This window comes from Salmo salar, chromosome 26, assembly GCF_965601325.2.
Source record: "Salmo salar chromosome 26, fSalSal1, whole genome shotgun sequence".
NCBI lineage: Eukaryota > Metazoa > Chordata > Actinopteri > Salmoniformes > Salmonidae > Salmo > Salmo salar.
The window spans coordinates 7,209,077-7,230,134 of record NC_138316.1 but is presented as its reverse complement, the minus strand read 5'-3'; the positions used below and the strand labels follow the sequence as shown (position 1 = coordinate 7,230,134).

Genomic DNA, 21,058 nt, shown 5'->3' with positions numbered 1-21,058 from the left:
AAGAAAGAAAGAAAGAAAGGGTGAGGGTGAGGGAGAGGGAAAGAGAGAGAGAGAAAAACATAATTTACCCAAGTACCATGCAGAGGTGATAACAAGAAAACCTGACAATCCTACAGGACTAGAATTATGCACTTCCCAGGAATGTAGTCCCGGGTAATTTCCCAAAAAATATACACACTGTACTATAATTTCCTTTGATCAGACGCTAATGTTTCCACTTTCCAAGAGCCCAGTGTCAGGAGCAGGCCTCTCTCATGTCGTGTCTCTCTCTCTCTCTCTCTGATAGGGTCAGTGTTCCTCTCACAGATAAAATGGAAATGGCAGACCAGACACTGTCCCAGAAAGTAGGACTGAGCTTCTACTTCTGCTTGCTCTTTAGGATCTAGGCAGGGATACTTTCAAAGCACTTTGTGACAACTGCTGATGTAAAAAGGACTTTTATCGATACATTTGATTCATTGATTGATCGATTGATTGATGATTCACCATATGGAGTGACTGTGGCAGAAGTCCAGAGCTGAGATGATCTGTCTGAAGAACTTCCTGGCCTCCTTGGGCGTTAACCGTCCCTTCTTGACCAGGTAGTCAAACAGCTCTCCCCCTGACACGTGCTCTAGCACCAGATACCTGGGGAGGGAGGGAACCACACACGTTAGATACACAGTCTAAAGCTGTATATATCATATTATATACATGATATCATATCTCTATAGCTATGTGTGTCTGATTCGGTATTATAGAGATAGTCTACAAGATCCAGGACTGCTTGTAGTGAAAGGCCAGGACCAGCTCTCCTCAAGCTGACCATGCATTTACATTTTTGTTAAGTTAATGTGGCACCCAATCCTTAATTAATGTTGATCCAGAAACCACTGCTTTTAGTGCATCCTCAAGTGTTAACATGTAATTCAAACATTTGGAGTAATGGTCTTCTATCCATAGAAGTTCCTCTACTCTATAGTTGTTCCTACAGCAGTTGCTACTGTGAGAGTATACGTGGTAACTTGTGATATTATCTAAGGTAGCTACTGTTCTGTATGTGTGAGAAAGCACTGAAAACACCCTGTGGTATCCCTATAGCAGAATACTCCATATTCCCACAACCCCCCTCTCTCCCACCCACACCACTTCCTGATTTATTAGCAGATTAAGGGATCTGCTCAAGCGTTCACCTGTCACCGCTAGTTAAATTAGGAACACATTCACACATGAACTGTGAGTGGGAAAATGTATCCGAGGCAAACACTTTGCGTCCTTGTCGGCGATTCGTCTGTGTCAGCGGAATATTAGGAAAACAAATCCCCAAACCGGTTGTCGCTGGCGCCTTTAACAATTATTGAATAGTGCATTTAGCAGAGCCATTGGAGCAGGGACACAGGAGAGATTAATACATAAGATAACATATGGATCTACATTAAACCAACAGGCGTCCGAATAGGCAGGTTAAACTGAGGGAGACCCAATGAAACATTGCACGCCAGTGTGAAAATGGCCCCCGGAAAATACGTTTCTCAAGTGATTTTCAACTTGCCTAGCTTGTTTGCTAACATGTTGCTATGCACTGGTGCTTCTCCAAATATGCAATGTAACAGTTTAAGGGAAGCACATTTGCTACAGCGTTTCAGTGAACCAAATAGATTTGGAAAGGATACTCACAAATATTTCTTGTTTTCGTAGACGTCGTGCAACTTTAAAACGTGAGGGTGCTCTATGAGCTTCAGAATGGCTATCTCTCGCTCCACCTGCAGAAAGAGAATAAAAGAGGGAGAAAAGAGAGGAAATTAAGAATATTAGTGTGTGATTCAAAGTACTTATGGAAGACTTTAATGGCCCTGAAAAAATTTTTTTTTAAACGCATAGCTCCTAGATGGAGCTGTGGATGTACTGTAAGTACTGACCATCCATGAGGTCGTTAACATAGAGCCCTCATTGGAGCCCACTCAAAAAAACGGTTTGGTGCTAAGGCCTAAATAATGAAGAGAAGAATGTGCAGACACAAAGAGTGAGCAACGAGGAACGGAAAGGGAGAGTGCATAGGAGAAAAATAAAGAACGAGACAGCGAGAAGCGTTGGGAATAAAAGACGGACTGGCAGTGCCAGAGCCCATGTCTAGCCTGGCAGCTTGGGTCAATGCCAGGGCCTACGGGAACAGCGACATGCCTACCACTTGTTAAGGTCCTGCTCCTGCCACAGCGCAACCACACACCAGCTAATTTAACTCATTAATCACACACTGATATCTGATATCACTCTATTGTAATACACCACAACACAGCAGGTAGGGGGGACATTTCAACTACTGTTTTTTACACTCTGGAATGTGTGTGTGCACGCATGCGTGTGTGTGTGTCCCTAAACCATAACGGCACTGCGTACAGAACCTCAGCACCTGATAATGTGGTAACATTTTCCAAAGGACCTTGGGCTAAACTTGAGGTAGGTTTATTGATGTGATAGAAAGGTACAGTACATATGTTCCTTGCATAGAACATTGGGTTCTATTGGCCACAAACCATATCACTCACAAATACCGTGTTGTGTGTACAGCTAATACATACATTTGTGTCATGTTCTTTCACAAACAGTACACCTACAGTTGAAGTCGGAAGTTTACATACACTTAGGTTGGAGTCATTAAATCTCGTTTTCGGCCACTCCACAAATTTCTTGTTAACAAACTATAGTTTGGCAAGTCGGTTAGGACATCTACTTTGTGCATGACACAAGTAATTTTTCCAACAATTGTTTACAGACAAAAGTATCTATATCCACAGCCATAAAAAGCCAGACTACGGTTTGCAACTGCACATGGGGACAAAGATCGTACTTTTTGGAGAAATGTCTGGTCTGATGAAACAAAAATAGAACTGAAAAAAGAGGAGGCTTGCAAGCCGAAGAACACCATCCCAACCGTGAAGCATGGGGGTGGCAGCATCATGTTGTGGGGGTGCTTTGCTGCAGGAGGGACTGGTGCACTTCACAAAATATATGGCTGCATGAGGAAGGAAAATTAAGTGGATATATTGAAGCAACATCTCAAGACAACAGTCAGGAAGTTAAAGCTTGGTCGCAAATGGGTCTTCCAAATGGACAATGACCCCAAGCATACTTCCAAAGTTGTTGCAAAATGGCTTAAGGACAACAAAGTCAAGGTATTGGAGTGGCCATCACAAAGCCCTGACTTCAATCCCATAGAAAATGTGTGGGTAGAACTGAAAAAGCCTGTGCGAGTAAGGAGACCTACAAACCTGACTTAGTTACACCAGCTCTGTCAGGAGGAATGGGCCAGAAGTCACCCAACTTATTGTGGGAAGCTTGTGGAAGGCTACTCGAAACGTTTGACCCAAGTTAAACAATTTAAAGGCAATGCTACCAAATACTAATTGAGTGTATGTAAACTTCTGACCCACTGGGAATGTGATGAAAGAAATAAAAGCTGAAATAAATCATTCTCTCTGCTATTATTCTGACATTTCACATTCTTAAAATAAAGTGGTGATCCTAACTGACCTAAGACAGGGAATTCGTACTAGGATTAAATGTCAGGAATTGTGAAATACTGAGTTTAAGAGTATTTGGCTAAGGTGTATGTACATTTTATAGTTCATAGTTCATACATAGTCACAGAAAAAAAACATAATGAAAAGACACATTAGTGACCAATAATAAAAATGTCAACTGCATTTTTGTAGCCTCCTTACATCCAGACAAAACAGCTATTGTTTGTGTGTCATCTGTGTCATGAACATTTAGCCCGTACTGACATCATCATGAATGTCGTGTGGCACCCTCCATTTTGTGTGATACTGTCAAACTCAATAAAGCTTCACGATTCAAACAACTGTTACACTTCCTGCTTTGAGACAACACATTACAGGGGCAATGGAAGCTCAATGGGGAGTACACTTTATGCTTATAAGCATAGATCAACATTTGCTAACCATTAAATTAGGTAAACAGTACATGAGTTATATGAATATGTTAATATGCTGCAGTAGCTTCAGTATGACCAAATCTACCTGCAAGATGCCTAGTGCAAACCTCAGGAGGATAGACATACACACACACACACACGCACACGCACACGCACACACATGCACACAGACGCACGCACACTCGCATGCACACACACACAGCACAACCACCCCCCCCCCACCAACAACACCTCCAGTCTAGAGTGCTGAGTTGGATTTACAGAATGCTAGCAGTATAAATGCCAGCTCAGTGAAAACATGAGGGATGAAGCTGTGCAGCTGGCAACTGTTTCTCTCAATAAGTCTCACTCTAATTGCTTCAATAAAGGGTCTGGCTTGTTAGCCAAAGACACAGGTACCATAAACCATAAATACAGAAAAGCAACACAATGTATTCACAATTCCCTACACAGGTCAGCATTTACAGTACATTAGAGACTGCCTCTACATTCAGAGAATATTAAACTGGGTTTGCCAAATAACTGGTATTTAATTTTCGTATTCATATTGTATATCCGTTCCCTCTTCAAATGTCAATAAAGAACACATGAAGTCATCAGTTTTGAATTGAATAAGCGTTATTAATCATTAACCAGTGGAGTGGTATCAGTGTGAATACCTGCTCCAGCTGATCAAACTAATCCTGTGTTAATACTGTACTGAATGTCCTATTGACTGGGCTTCTCACTGGCTGATCGTTCCTACGCTATTAGGATAGGATGTTGGAACACACAAAGGTTTTTTGATACGTTAGCGTAGCAGAGGTGGTTCAGTGAACTACACAATCGTGTGATCATTAACCTTGTCTGAGACCTGGAGAACTTGTGCTAGCTGCCAGAGTTGGGATTTAACTCAATGGGCTAACAAAGTCTTAATGTTTGGAGGCACTGGGTTCAACACCCAGTATGTCATACTAGCCTAGCATCAGAACATATGAGAGTTGCTTGAGAGTTTGTGCAACATCTGGATACACAGAGAGGACTATTACACCATGACACATGACATCTGGACCCAGTGAGCCAATTAGCTCGCGTGGAATCATGGTGTGCATGCATGATTCTAAAGTTGGGTTCTATGCAGATTTGGTGGCACACATACACAGAGTAATACGCAATGTCTTGTAACGGCCCATGGGTCCCAACTGTCTTAGGTCAGCTGTGAGCTGCCGCAAGGTGATGTGTCCCAATGTAGTCCTTAAGTGCTATTTCTCTTAAGTGCCCAATTGTCCTGAAGTCCTGAAATCCTCATGTGAGTATGCCATTGTCCTCCTCAAGGTGTATGTTTATCAAATCAAATTTGATTGGTCACCTACACGTGTTTAGCAGATGTTATTGTGGGTATAGCGAAATGCTTGTGCTTCTAGTTCCGACAGTGTAGCAACATCTAACAAGTAATATCTAACAATTTCACAACAAATACCTAATACACACAAATCTAAGTAAAGGGATGGAATTAACAATATAAAAATATATGGACGAGCGCTGTAAGGTGCTCTTGCCTTGATATCTTGCAGTAGGTCTCTCCTGTATATGTTTACATACCTACTTTACCCCTCCAACTGCCAGCGAGCCATACCTCTACCCACATACCAACAAAGGGGCACTAACACACCCACAGGGAAAAGGGGGAAAGGGTAGAGGGTGAGAGAAAGACAAGACGAGAGGCGAGGGAAGAGAGGTAGGAACTAGGAAAGTGAGGCACAGGGGACAGAAGCAACCGACAAAATCGTAATTCTATTGCCATCAAAGCCCCAAATCTTCAAAGGTTCTGTCACTGGGATCGGGGCTGGAGCCTTGGAGCAGGGGGAAATAAATAATGAAACCCTTTAATCTTTTTTTATTTATTAACCTTTATTTATACCGGGGAACAGTGGGTTAACTGCCTTGTTCAGGGGCAGAAAACAGATTTTTACCTTGTCAGCTCAAGGATTCAATTCAACAATTTTTCAGTTACTGGCCCAACGCTCTAACCACTAGGGTACCTGTCGCCCAGTGGCTGGCCCCACCAAGCCCTCTGTCATGCCAGCTTCCCCCTTTCTGCCTTCCTTCTCTCTGCCTTCTCTCACAGACAGGGAATGAAAGAAGGAGGGAAGGAGTACGGGGGGCCAGTACAAAAAAACAAAAAAAAATGCATGAAATGAAATGTATGCATTCACTACTGTAAGTCGCTCTGGATAAGAGCGTCTGCTAAATGACTAAAATGTAAATCTAAAAATGAGTAAGAGAGAGATTCAGAGAGAGAGCGATAGATGGAGGGATGGAGAGAGAGGGACTGAGCGAGAGTTTCTTGGTTACAGCAACACTCAAAATGAAAACGTTTCCTTTTCAATTTCCTCCTGTCCCTTTCTCTGTCTGTCTCGCTCTAACTTTTCTCTTATTCTCTTATTTGTCTTTCTCTCTTTCACACTCTCTGGCTCTTTCTCTGCAACGTGCTGTGCTATCAAGGCCTTAACAACAGGGATTCTAATGCTAAGTGCTAGCAACGTTTATATGTTTACAACTGGGATGCTAAAGTTAGGTGCTAGCGACATTTATCCATTTACAACAGCGACGCTAACACTAGGTGCTAGCGAAATTCACGGCAGGGATTTTAATGCTCGGTGCTAGAATCAGCGACAGTACACCTGAAGCCACATAACCTCACACTTTCACACACTCTTTAATGTCCTGTGGAAATCAATTTAAGAATGTATTTTCATACCATGAAGAAGTTCTCAAAAAATTACAGCCATATATGCATAGAAAATATATATTAGACACACATCTATATACAGCTGAAGTCGAAAGTTTACATACAGTTAGGTTGGAGTCATTAAAACTCGTTTTTCCACCACTCCACAAACTTCTTGTTAACAAACTATAGTTTCGGAAAGTCGGTTAGGACAACTACTTTGTGCATGACACAAGTCATTTTTCTAACAATTGCTTACAGACAGATTATTTCACTTATAATTCACTGTATCACAATTCCAGTGGGTCAGACGTTTACATACATTAAGTTGACTGTGCCTTTAAACAGCTTGGAAAATTCCAGAAAATGATGTCATGGCTTTAGAAGCTTCTGATAGGCATCATTTGTCACGTCATGACCAGTAATAGGGGTTATTTGTTATTGTAGTTTGGTCAGGACGTGGCAGGGGGTATTTGTTTTATGTGGTTCGGGGTGGTTGTGTGTTTAGTAGGGCGTTTGATTTATTCCGGGTTTTGGGCAATGTTCTATGGTTATGTATTTCTATGTTTAGTCTAGTATTTTGCATTTCTATGCTTAGTTAATTGGGGATTGGACTCTCAATTGGAGGCAGGTGTTTTCTAGTTGCCTCTGATTGAGGGTCCTATATATAGGTATGTGTTTGTTTTAGTGTTTTGTGGGAGATTGTGCTGTGTATAGCTCTGTGCCTTACCGGCCTGTTATTAGTCGTTGTGTTTTTGTTGTGAACGTGTTTATTTTGGTTTACCTTCTTTGTCCGTTGAAATAAAAGAAGATGAGTGCACATTTCCCCGCTGCGTCTTGGTCCGCTTTACCCTACGACAACCGTGACAGAATCTCCCACCAACCAAGGACCAAGCAGCGGGGTAAGGAGCAACGGAAAAATGATATGGACTATAATGGAAATTGGACTTGGGAGGAGATTTTGGACGGGGCTGGACCTTGGCATCAGGCTGGGGACTACCGTTTTCCTCCGGAGGAAATAGAGGCAGCCAAGGCGGAGAGGCATCGGTACGAGACTTTGTACGCGCCGATAGCGTTCAAACCAGAGAGGCAGCCCCAAGATTTTTTTTTGGGGGGGGCACATGGACAGATCGGCGGAGCCGAGGATGGTACCAGAGCCAGTCGGGGTAAAATTGGAGGTGAGCGAAGCAGAGACTATTAAGGAGTTGATGGGAAAATTGGAGATGAAAACTATGAGAGAGCTACTGTGTTGGTGTATTAGGCACGACATTCGCCCTACAGAGCGTGTCCGTAAATTGATGTCACCTGAGTCAGCTCTCCATACGTGTCCTGAGGTGCGTGCTAGCCGGCTGGTGAAGACAGTACCAGCACCACACACCAGGCCTCCAGTACATCAGCACAGTCCAGTATGTCCTGTTCCCACTCCACGCACTAGCCCTGAGGTGTGTGTTTCCAATCTGATACCTCCAGTACCAGCCCCATGCACTAGGCTTCCAGTACATCAGCCCAGTCCAGTATGTCCTGTTCCCGCTCCTCGCACTAGCATTAGTGTGTGTGTCCCTAGTCTGATACCTCCAGTACCAGCCCCATGCACTAAGCTTCCAGTGTGTCAGCCCAGTCCAGTATGTCCTGTTCCCGCTCCTCGCACTAGCCTTAGTGTGTGTGTCCCTAATCTGATACCTCCAGTACCAGCCCCACGCACTAAGCTTCCAGTGCGTCAGCCCAGTCCAGTACGTCCTGTTCCCGCTCCTCGCACTAGCCTTAGTGTGTGTCCCTAATCTGATACCTCCAGTACCAGCCCCACGCACTAAGCTTCCAGTGCGTCAGCCCAGTCCAGTACGTCCTGTTCCCGCTCCTCGCACTAGCCTTAGTGTGTGTCCCTAATCTGATACCTCCAGTACCAGCCCCACGCACTAAGCTTCCAGTGCGTCAGCCCAGTCCAGTACGTCCTGTTCCCGCTCCTCGCACTAGCCTTGGGGTGCGTGTCCCTAGTCTGATACCTCCAGTACCAGCCCCACGCACTAGGCTTCCAGTGCATCAGCCCAGTCCAGTACGTCCTGTTCCTGCTCCCCGCACTAGCCCTGAGGTGCGTGTCCCCAGTCTGGTACCTCCACTACCAGCCCCACGCATCAGGCTTCCAGTGCGTCAGCCCAGTTCCGAGCTTCCGATGACAGTGCCTCGTCCAGAACTTCCGGCAACAGTACCTCGTCCAGAACTTCCGGCAACAGTGCCTCATCCAGAACTTCCGGCAACAGTGCCTCGTCCATTTCTTCCGGCAACAGTGCCTCATCCAGAGTGTCCGGCAACAGTGCCTCGTCCAGAGTATCCGGCAACAGTGCCTCGTCCAGAGTGTCCGGAACCAAGAGAGACGGCCCACTGTCCGGAACCAAGAGAGACGGCCCACTGTCCGGAACCAAGAGAGACGGCCTACTGTCCGGAACAAGAGCGACGGCCCACTGTCCGGAACCAAGAGCGACGGCCCACTGTCCGGAACCAGGAGAGACGCCCTACAGTCCGGAACCGAGTGAGTCTGCCTACAGTCCGGAACCGAGTGAGTCTGCCTGCAGTCCGGAACCGAGTGAGTCTGCCTGCAGTCTGGAACCGAGTGAGTCTGCCTGCAGTCCGGAACCGAGTGAGTCTGCCTACAGTCCGGAACCGAGTGAGTCTGCCTACAGTCCGGAACCGAGTGAGTCTGCCTACAGTCCGGAACCGAGTGAGTCTGCCTACAGTCCGGAACCGAGTGAGTCTGCCTACAGTCCGGAACCGAGTGAGTCTGCCTACAGTCCGGAACCGAGTGAGTCTGCCTACAGATCGGAACCGAGTGAGTCTGCCTACAGTCGGGAGCTTCCAGAGTCGGCTTACAGTCCGGAGCACCCAGCACGCTCCACAGCCCTGAGTATTCTGCAGGGGTGGACAGGTTGGGTGGGGGAAGTAGACCTGAGCCTGAGCCACCTCCAGTATAGGTGGGTTGGGGAGGGGGGGGTGTAGCACAGGAGCCGTCGTTGACAGCAGCCACCCTCCCTTCCCTCCCTTTAGTTTAGGGGATTTTTTTTTGTTTTAGGGTGATTTTGTTTTTTGTGTGTGTGGGGGGGGGGGGGGGGGGGGGGTACTGTCACGTCCTGACCAGCAATAGGGGTTATTTGTTATTGTAGTTTGGTCAGGATGTGGCAGGGGGTATTTGTTTTATGTGGTTCGGGGTGGTTGTGTGTTTAGTAGGGTGTTTGATTTATTATTCTGGGTTTTGGGCAATGTTCTATGGTTATTTATTTCTATGTTTAGTCTAGTAATTTGTATTTCTATGCTTAGTTAATTGGGGATTGGACTCTCAATTGGAGGCAGGTGTTTTGTAGTTGCCTCTGATTGAGGGTCCTATATATAGGTATGTGTTTGTTTTAGTGTTTTGTGGGAGATTGTGCTGTGTATAGCTCTGTGCCTTACCGGCCTGTTATTAGTCGTTGTGTTTTTGTTGTGAACGTGTTTATTTTGGTTTACCTTCTTTGTCCGTTGAAATAAAAGAAGATGAGTGCACATTTCCCCGCTGCGTCTTCGTCCGCATTACCCTACGACAACCGTGACATCATTTGAGTCAATTGGACGTGTACCTGTGGATGTATTTCAAGGCCTACCTTAAAACTCAGGGCCTCTTTGCTTGACATCATGGGAAAATCAAAAGAAATCAGCTAAGACCTCAGAAAAAAATTGTAGACCTCCACAAGTCTGGTTCATCCTTGGGAGCAATTTCCAAACGTCTGAAGGTACCACGTTCATCTGTACAAACAATAGTACGCAAGTATAAACACCATGGGACCACACAGCCGTCATACTGCTCAGGAAGGTGACGCGTTCTGTCTCCTAGAGATGAACATACTTTGGTGCGAAAAGTGCAAATCATCCCCAGAACAACAGCAAAGGACCTTGTGAAAATGCTGGAGGAAACAGTTACAAAAGTATCTATATCCACTGTAAAACGAATCCTATATCAACATAACCTGAAAGGCCGCTCAGCAAGGAAGAAGCCACTGCTCCAAAACCGCCATAAAAAAGCCAGACTATGGTTTGCAACTGCACATGGGGACAAAGATCGTACTTTTTGGAGAAATGTCCTCTGGTCTGATGAAACAAAAAACTGTTTGGCCATAATGACCATCGTTATGCTTGGAGGAAAAAGGGGGAGTCTTGCAAGCCGAAGAACACCATCCCAACCGTGACGCACGGGGGTGGCAGCATCATGTGTGGGGGTGCTTTGCTGCAGGAGGGACTGGTGCACTTCACAAAATAGATGGCATTATGAGACAGGAAAATTATGTGGATATATTGAAACAACATCTCAAGACATCAGTAAGGAACTTAAAGCTTGGTCGCAAATGGGTTTTCCAAATGGACAATGACCCCAAGCATACTTCCAAAGTTGTGGCAAAATTGCTTAAGGACAACAAAGTCAAGGTATTGGAGTGGCCATCACAAAGCCTCAATCCTATAGAACATTTGTGGGCAGAACTGAAAAAGTGTGTGCGGGCAAGGAGGCCTACAAACCTGACTCAGTTACACCAGCTCTGTCAGGAGGAATTGGCCAAAAGTCACCCAACTTGTTGTGGGAAGCTTGTGGAAGGCTACTCGAAACGTTTGACCCAAGTTAAACAATTTAAAGGCAGTGCTACCAAATACTAATTGAGTGTATGTAAACTTCTGACCCACTGGGAATGTGATGAAAGAAATAAAAGATGAAATAAATAATTCTCTCTACTATTATTCTGACATTTCACATTCTTAAAATAAAGTGGTGATCCTAACTGACCTAAGACAGGGAATTTTTACTAGGATTAAATGTCAGGAATTGTGAAAAACTGAGTTTAAGTGTATTTGGCTAAGGTGTATGTAAACTTCCGACCTCAACTGTATATGCATGCCGCACCAGTATGCACACACACACACACACACACACACACACACACACACACACACACACACACACACACACACACACACACACACACACACACACACACACACATCACTAATAAAGTGCATATGATCAGTACAATGAGAGGTTATTCTTGGTTAGGGTTGCTAGATTGGATTATTACCTATTAGCCGATCTCCCAGTAAACAGGACAGATTATCCAGCCCATTTCCCCTGAGGGAAACCCACCCTGCCAAACCCCCCACTTTTCCCACAGACAGACTCAAGGTCAACTGACTTACTATTACCGATGACAAAAACTCATCCAAATTGCAACTGTAATGGGTAGATTAATTTGGCTATCATTAGAGAAGGGAGGTTGCCAGATCATAAGTGAAAATTCCAAAATCGATTTAAAAGGCTTGTATGGAACTATAGAGGACGATTTGGGGTTACAACATGAGAGAATTATAAATAGAACATATAATTCCAGCACAGTGGGTTTGAAAACGCTAATAAACAAACACGGTAATTGTAATTGTCAAAATGATATGTGGGGTTGGTATGGTTCTGAACACTCCTGTGAAGTCAATTTTGGAAAACAAGGGGAATGCGGATCCGGACATAATCGTATGGAAGGACGGAATGGAGGAGTGTAGGGGAGGGAAAAGCATGGAGGTGCATCCCATTCCTTTGCCGTCATATCTAATAAGCCCCTACCTCCCCCTCCCCCTATCATCCACCCTGTCATCGCCTTGTATCAGTGACACACACACACACACTTCAGTGCCGGTAATTAAACCCATGTACAAGGTAAACAACCACCCCCCCACCCTACCATTGAGATGGAGAAAGACAACGCAATGTATTATGCTCAATTATTCCACATATGGTGTGTTAATGTGTAGTAATAAAGTGAGGAGGTCACACAACAGACCTTAGAGAAATTAGGTGAGATAACGTGTCAGGTCTACAGCTGCTCCTGTAGGCTCCTGAGAGAGGGTGTTTGTGTGTGTGTGTGTGGGGGGGTGGGTGTGTGGGTCGGTGGGTGTCTTTGTGTACGCGCGTCATACCGAATGGTCTCTTTGAACTAAACCAGCCGTAGCATATTTCATACACCATGGTGCGTGTATAGTGCAACACCTGATGAAAATGATCATGTATTTTCACTGTTCAGTACCAAGACTAACTCCCTCAAGAAGATGTATTGTGCTGTAAGAAGCTTCTACCATTCAAATCAAATCACATTTTATTGGTCACATACACATATTTAGCCGATGTTATTGCGGGTGTAGTGAAATGCTTGTGTTCCTAGCTCCAACAGTGCAGTAGTATCTAACAATTCACACACAAATCTAAAAGTAAAAGAATGGAATTAAGAAATATATAAATATTATGACGAGCTTCACCGGGGTCTGTTATTCCTGTCAATTGTGGGGGCCGAGATAGAGGAGCCCCTGGCGGGGCTAGGGTTGGGCTGAGGGCTCCGGCTCGAAATGGACAACAGCCATCAAGCATTATTATGGGAAGCTCCATGGTTAGATTGGTGGAAGTCCGAAATACCTGTACACTTTGTTTTCCTGGAGCTAGGGTATTGGATTTATTAGAAATCATGCCCACCATCAAGAAACAGATTTCTGCTCTGAAAACAGTTGTGTTGCATATTGGGTCTAATGATATTATGCGTGTGAAATCTGTAAAGGTAAGAGACCATTTCTTACAGCTCTTGGAGAATGCTCAGAAATTAGCAGAACATATAATTGTAGAACAATTCCATCTCCTCGCCGTTTTAGCCGTCTTTGGTCTCTTCACCAGTGGACTTGGGCATGTCCTTCGTTGACAATTTTGACCCCTTCTGGAATAGGCCAGGCTACTTTGTGGAAGACGGAATTCACCTCGGTGAAAACGGCTCCCGGCTGTTGTCATTAAACATTGGAAAGGTTCTTGGTCAACTAAATTGATGTGAGGACAATATTTGCATTACATGTAAGTACATTTTTACCATCTCCTCTTTGGTCACTGTGAGAGTTTCACATGTTGTATCTGAAAGTGGTGACATGCCTAATGGTGGTAACAGGAGAAATGTAATTGCTAGTCCTACTTTGTTTTCTTTTCCTAATAGGTATAATCCAATCTTTGAGATTTCAGAACAACAGGAGACTCAAAGTAATCTAACTTGTATTGAAACTCTGTGTGACTTTAAATACAGAAAAGGTTTACATCTTAACATTCATAGTTCATTACCTAAAATGGATCATGTCAAGATCTGGGCCTCTCAGGCAGACCCTGATATTTTTATTTGATCTGAAACCTGGTTAACTGATAAAACCCTGGATTCTGAGGTTGCTTTGGATGGTTACAATGTGTTTAGGGCTGATATGAAAGGCAAAGGTGGTGGTGTTGCTATTTACACAAATAATCTTATTTCTGTCTCTCTGTTAAAGGCTACCTCCAGTCCTTGAATTGTTGGCTTTAAGTCTTCAGTTGGGTTCAAATTCAGAAATAACAGTTATAGGAATCTATCGTCCACCCTCCGCCAAGAAGTGTGTACTAAACAAACTCAATGATTTAATTGACATTTTTACTACCCCAGAGATGTTGATCGCTGGAGATCGCTTTTTATCTTGCATGGGGAACACAGGATGCTGACTGTTTAAAGGATTTTTGTACTAATCTAAATTTGACCTAACTGATTACAAAACCTACTCGTCCAAACTTAAAAGACCCTACGGAATTTGCTTTGGATATTAGTGACCACTGTCCCATTGTATGTGTCAGGAATATAGGGATGCCTAGGTCCAAACCTCGTTTTATCAACAAGAGGAATTTTAAACATTTCAATGAACAGGCCTTTTTTAGTGACCTTTATTTTGGTGACTTTGGTTGTATTGAATCTATACCTGACCCAGAGTTGCCTCTGAACCACTTCTCAAATGTTTTTGTCATGGTTCCTCCTGGCACCAGAGGGCAGCAGAGACCACACTAGAGACTTTTATTGGACTCAGGTGTGTCTTATTATTTCATGATTTTGTCCATGTTGAAAGAGCTGTGTTTTCTGTGGTTCGTTGCAGAAGCTTGAATTGTTTACCGTGTGCGTTTTCAAGACTTAGTGTTTGTTGTTTTTTGTTGTTTTTTCAAGTGCACTGTGATCCTGCGGCTACCGTTTCTCAGTAGAGTATTATGTTTATCCTTAATTAAACACTGATTCCTCATCTGGTCTCTCCTCTGCAGCTGGATCCAACCTTACCACGTCACAGCAAGCTTCTGCCACAACATGGACACAGCCGAGATCACCCAGATCCGGAATATGGTAGCCCACCAAGGAGAACTGTTAGGACGGCAGCAAGAACAGCTCTCCCAAATCTCTGGGACCCGTCGGGCACTTTCTGAGTCCCTCCAACCATGGCACGCCCCCAACCAAGGAGGAACCAATACCCAGGTCTCATCGCCCAGTGCTACAGACATCATTGTGGTTCCTCCAGGGAACCTGCGCCGGGAACCCAAGATCCCAGCTCCCGAATGGAATGATGGCCACCCGGGAGGATGCAAGGGGTTCCTCACTCAGTGTTCTCTGGTGTTTGAGCTACAGTCGTCCTCATTCCACACAGATCAGGCCATGATCGACTACATCATCTCTCTACTCTCGGGCAAGGCCCTGGCATGGGCAACGGCCGTGTGGGAAGAGCAGCCTCCATCTTGCAGATCCATAGTAACATTCACTGCCGAGCTGCGACGAGTGTTTGACCAACCAGTCGACGGACGAGAAGTGGCCAGCCGACTGTTCACCCTCCACCAAAGGGTCAGACCAGTTGCTGACTTCGCCATTGGGGGGGGGGGGGGGGGGGTCACATTCGTCTGAGCCCACCGGAGCATGGCTGCTGTCTCCATGGCAGAGGTCTCGGTCATCTCCGTGCTACCTGTCCAGAGCTGACGGGAAACGCCAGTGCTCGCCAGGACAGGGAGAGACCCTGATGAGCTGAGCAGTTACCTCCCAGCTACCCAGTCACCGTCTGTTACTACCCGCAACCCTCCACTGGGACAACCGTCAGCACCAGATTCAAGCCTTTGTGGACGCGGGGCCGCGGATAATTTCATTGATCAATACTGCAGATGCATGCCCTCGATGGATGCCCCATTGACTCCGGTCAGGTGGAATATCAGACCAAGCCCATTCTACTGCAGGTTGGGGTGAACCACTCTGAGACTCTTAGTTTTCTGTTGATACTGCTCCCGAGAACCCCCTTATCCTAGGGTAACCCAGGCTAGCGCTACATAACCCACTAGTTTCCTGGTCCACGGGACACCTACTAGACCAGGGTAAGGACTGCCAGACTAAAAATCTAAGACCCTAAGTGTTTTTGTTAAGAGAAGGGTGTGATTTTAGAAACTATAAGAGGAAATTGTTTCTGTAACTGTGCACAGTAAGTAGTCACCACCCCCTTGAGTGAGGTCAGAGAGCGTGTCAGCCTGACGGAACCGCTCCTTTTGAACGAACTGTATAAAATGATGGGTTAAGAATTAACATATTATACCAGCAAGACGTAGAGCTGCAGTTCACTTTTAAAGTGGTTTGAACTCTGAATCTCAACACGAGGTAGAGACGATAAACTCACCTCCCGGACAATCACTGGTACGGCTGATTAGCTGTCCTAAGTAAAGTATCTAGAAAAGCTAGCCTATCTTCAAAGAAGCATCTTCCAGAGCAAATGGAAGTAGAATAAACTCTGAAGTTCTGTTCATGACTACACGACAAGTCACCGGATACCGGATGACTGCAGAGGAGAACAACAGTAGAAGATGGTTGGGGACCCCTTTTGGACAATCAGAGCCTTACAAGAGTGCTGCGAAAAGGCCCAAACCCCTTTCCAAGAAGGCCCTGTCCACCGAAAGAAACCAAGGATTTTCACGTAAATACATTCATGATTTCTTACTCCAAGCGGGCGGGGGTTCGTGTGTAAAGTATAAGTGTGAGTAGTTTATCCTGTGTTAGTTAGCTAGTAAATAAATAATTAAACCAATTTATTTGTGTAGTACTGCATCATAAGTAAGGCTCAGGTATTTGCAGATGCAAGGTTACGACTGTTCAGAATGATGATATGATACAAGGTTATGATTAATACATTTACTGTTTATGGATGTGATAGGTAAAACCCTTTGGAGTTTAATTCGGGAGATGGTAACTCTTTAAAGAACCGCACTCATGGTGTCCGAAATCCTAATAAGTTAATTGTTCTAATTTAATCGGGTGACAAGTAAACATAGTTATTTGATTAGATAAATAACAGTCATCAGATTAATGAAAGTAAGTTAATTTAGATTCTGGCCCTATTACTGACAAAATTGATATCATTAATGCATTTAATCACCTTTTTATCTCTGCAGGCAATATATTTGAATGTATTTCAAAGCCAGCTCTTGAAAAGCGTAGTTTGGATGTTGATGGTGAAAATCTATTGAATGATACTGAAAATGCTGGTCAGGAGTTTTCTTTTTGGAAATTCACTGACAAAGAAGTCCTGGATGCTTTGCTAACATTAGACAAAAAAAAATCCACAGGGGCTGATCATTTGGATCCTGGTCTGCTTAAGTGTGCAACTCCCTTTATTGCTGGCTCAGTAGCCCACATTTTTTATTTAACATGGTTATCAGGAAGTATTCCTAAAGCATGGAAATCTGCATATGTGCTGCCACTCCATAAGGGTGGGGATACAAATGATCTTGACAACTATCGCCCCATTTCAAGACTACCTTGTTTAGCTAAGATTCTTGAATCCTTTGTTAATGTACAACTTTGTTCCTTTTTATCTGATAATTGAATTTTTCATATAAACCAATCAGGGTTTGGCCTGGGCATAGTACTACCACAGCAACCATGCTAGTTGTTAATTATTTTGTCAATGCCTTGGATGCTAAAAAGAGCTCTGTTCCCCACATGTCTGTGTGTGAAATTGTTTATTGTCAAGGTTGGCACGCTTCCGGCTGGTTAGCGCCGGGTTTTTTGTTTTATTACCCGTGCTTTGGGGCAGCCAGTACTTTGTACTTGGGTTTTGTACTTTGTGCTGCCTTACTTGTTCTTTGGGCATTTGTTGTGTGACGCGGTTGCGTTCTGTTCAGATGATTGCCTAAGTAAAGTGCTTTGTCCACTCATCTCTGCTCTCCTGTGCCTGACTTCCATGCACCAGCTACACTCACCCCTTGACATTATCAAAGTGACCAGTGATTCCATGTCTATGTATATAGGGCAGCAGCCTCTAAAGTGCAGGGTTGGGTAACCGGGGGGTAGCCGGCTAGTGATGGCTATTTAACAGTCTAACGTCCTTTAGATACAGGGGCTTGCGAAAGTATTCACCCCCTTGGCATTTCTATTTTGTTGCCTTAGAACCTGGAATTAAAATGGATTTTGGGGGGTGTGTATCATTTGATTTACACAACATGCCTACCATTTTGAAGATGCAAAATATTTTTTGTTGTAAAACAAACAAGAAATAAGCCCCCCAAAAAAGAAAATTTGAGCGTGCATAACTATTCACCCCCTTAAAGTAAATACTTTGTAGAGCCATATTTTGCAGCAATTACAGCTGCAAGTTTCTTGGGGTATGTCTCTATAAGCTTGGCACATCTAGACACTGGGATTTTTGCCCATTCGTCAAGGCAAAACTGCTCCAGCTCCTTCAAGTTGGATGGGTTCTGCTACTGTACAGTAATCTTTAAGTAATACCACAGATTCTCAATTGGATTGAGGTCTGGGCTTTGACTAAGCCATTCCAATACATTTAAATGTTTCCTCTTAAACCACTTGAGTGTTGCTTTAGCAGTATGCTTATGGTCATTGTCCTGCTGGAAGGTGAACCTCCGTCCCAGTCTCAAATCTCTGGAAGACTGAAACAGTTCCCTTCAAGAATTTCCCTGTATTTACCACCATCCATCGTTCCTTCAATTTTGACCAGTTTCCCAGTCCCTGCTGATGAAAAACATCCCCACAGCATGATGCTGCCACCACCATGCTTCACTGTGGGGATGGTATTCTCGGGGTGATGAGAGGTGTTTGGTTTGCGTCAGAGATAGCGTTTTCCTTAATGGCCAAAAAGCTACATTTTAGTCTCATGTGACCAGAGTACCTTCTTCCATATGTTTGGGGGTTCTCCCACATGCCTTTTGGCCAACACCAAACGGGTTTTCTTATTTCTTTCTTCAAGCAATGGCTTTTTTTCTGGCCACTCTTCTGTAAAGCCCAACTCTGTATGGCTTAAAGTGGTCCTATGGACAGATACTCCAATCTCCACTATGGAGCTTTGCATCTCCTTCAGGCTTATCTTTGGTCTCTTTGTTGCCTCTCTGATTAATGCCCTCCTTGCCTGGTCCATGAGTTTTGGTGGGTGGCCCTCTCTTGGCAGGTTTGTTGTGGTGCCATATTCTTTCCATTTTTTAATAATGGATTCAATGTTGCTCCGTGGGATGTTCAGTTTTGTTTCTTTTTTTTATAACTCAACCCTGATCTGTACTTCTCCACAACTTTGTCCCTGACCTGTTTGGAGAGCTCCTTGGTCTTCATCGTGCCGCTTGCTTAGTGGTGCCCCTTTCTTAGTGGTGTTGCAGACTCTGGGGCCTTTCAGAACAGGTGTATATATACTGAGATCATGTGACACTTAAATAAAGTCCACCTGTGTGGAATCTAACAAATTATGTGAATTCTGAAGGCAATTGGCTGCAGCAGATGTTATTTAGGGGCTTCATAGCAAAGGGGGTGAATACATATGCACACACCCCTTTTAATTTTTACTTTTTTTTCACTTCACCAATTTGGACTATTTTGTGAATGTCCATTACATGAAATCCAAATTAAAAACCCATTAAATGACAGGTTGTAATGCAACAAAATAGGAAAAACATCAAGGGGGATGAATACTTTTGCAAGAAACTGTAGAAGCTGTTATTCAGTCTCTTGGTCCCAGCTTTGATGCACCTGTACTGACCTCGCCTTCTGGATGATAGTGGTGTGAACAGGCCATGGCTCGGGTGGTTGATGTCCTTGATGATCTTTTTGGCCTTCCTGTGACATCGGGTGCTGTAGATGTCCTGGAGGAAAGGCAGTGTGCCCCTGGTGATGCATTGGGCTGACCCACCCTCTGGGGAGCCCTGCGGGTGCGGCCTGACTATAAACACTCCAGCCAGCTGGTCTGCGCATGCTCTAAGGATGGAGCTAGGGATGCTGTCTGGGCTGGCAGCCTTGCGAGGGTTAACACGCATAAATGTCTTACTCACGTCGGACATGGAAAACGAGAGCCCACAGTCCATGGGAGTGGGCCGCGTCAGTGGAACTGTGTTATCTTCAAAGCGGGCTAAGAAAGTGTTGTCTGGGAGCAAGACGTCAGTGTCCGCAACGTGGCTGGTTTTCCTTTTGTAATCCTTTATTGTCTGTAGACCCTGCCACATACGTCTCATGTCTGAGCCGTTGAATTACGACTCCACTTTGTCTCTGTACTTGCATTTTGCCTGTTTGATTGCCTTACGGAGGGAATAACTACACTGTTTGTGTTGAACCATATTCCCAGTCACCTTGCCATGGTTAAATGCGGTGGTTTGCACTTTCGGTTTTGCGCGAATGCTGCCATCTATCCACGGTTTCTGGTTTGGGAAGGTTTTAATAGCCACAGTGGAAACAACATCCCCTATACACTTCCTGATGAACTCATTCACCATGTCCGTGTATACGTCAATGTTATTCTCAGAGGCTACTCGGAACATATCCCAGTCCACGTGATCAAAACAATCTTGAAGCATGGATTCCGATTGGTCAGACGAGAGTTCAATAGACCTTAGCCAGGGTACTTCCTGTTTGAGTTTCTGCCTATAGGAAGGGAGGAGCAAAATGGAGTCATGATCAGATTTACCGAAGGGAGGGCGGAGGAGGACTGTGTAGGCATCCCGGAAGGGGGAGAAGCAGTGGTCGGTGTTTTTCCAGAGTGAGTACTACAGTACAGTCAATGTGTTGATAGAACTTCGGTAGTGTTTTCCTCAAATTTGCTTTGTTAAAATCCCCAGCTAAAATCAATGCAGCCTCAGGATATGTGGTTTCCAGTTTGCATAATGTCCAGTGTAGTTCCTTGAGGGCCGTTGTGGTATCGGCTTGAGGGGGAATATACATGGCTGTGACTATAACCGAAGATAATTATCTTGGGAGGTAATACGGTCGGCATTTGATTGTGAGGTATTCTAGGTCGGGTGAACAAAAGGACTTAAGTTTCTGTATATTATCACAATCACACAATGAGATGTCAATCATGAAACATACACCACCGCCTTTCTTCTTCCCAGAGAGATCTTTATTCCTGTGTGCGCGATGTACTGAGAACCCAGCTGGCTGTATGGACGGGGACAGTATATCTGAGAGAGCCATGATTCCGTGAAACAGAGTATGTTACAGTCCCTGATGACTCTCTGGAAGGAGATCCTCGCCCTGAGCTCGTCTACTTTATTGGCCAGAGACTGAACATTAGCAAGTAATATACTTGGA

General features: G+C 44.6%; 1 protein-coding gene across 2 annotated transcripts in view; it reads right to left on the bottom strand.

The window, feature by feature from the left end:
* The window catches only part of brsk2b (BR serine/threonine kinase 2b), a 199,601-nt gene that overhangs the window by 67,814 nt on the left and 110,729 nt on the right, over window positions 1-21,058 (bottom strand). For both annotated transcript variants that reach the window (XM_082969348.1, XM_082969349.1), the window contains exons 3-4: window positions 1,657-1,742; window positions 487-627 (exon numbers count right to left, since the gene is read on the bottom strand). In XM_082969348.1, the coding sequence (XP_082825474.1) occupies window positions 487-627; window positions 1,657-1,742 (227 nt within the window). The remainder of the gene's footprint in view (window positions 1-486; window positions 628-1,656; window positions 1,743-21,058) is intronic.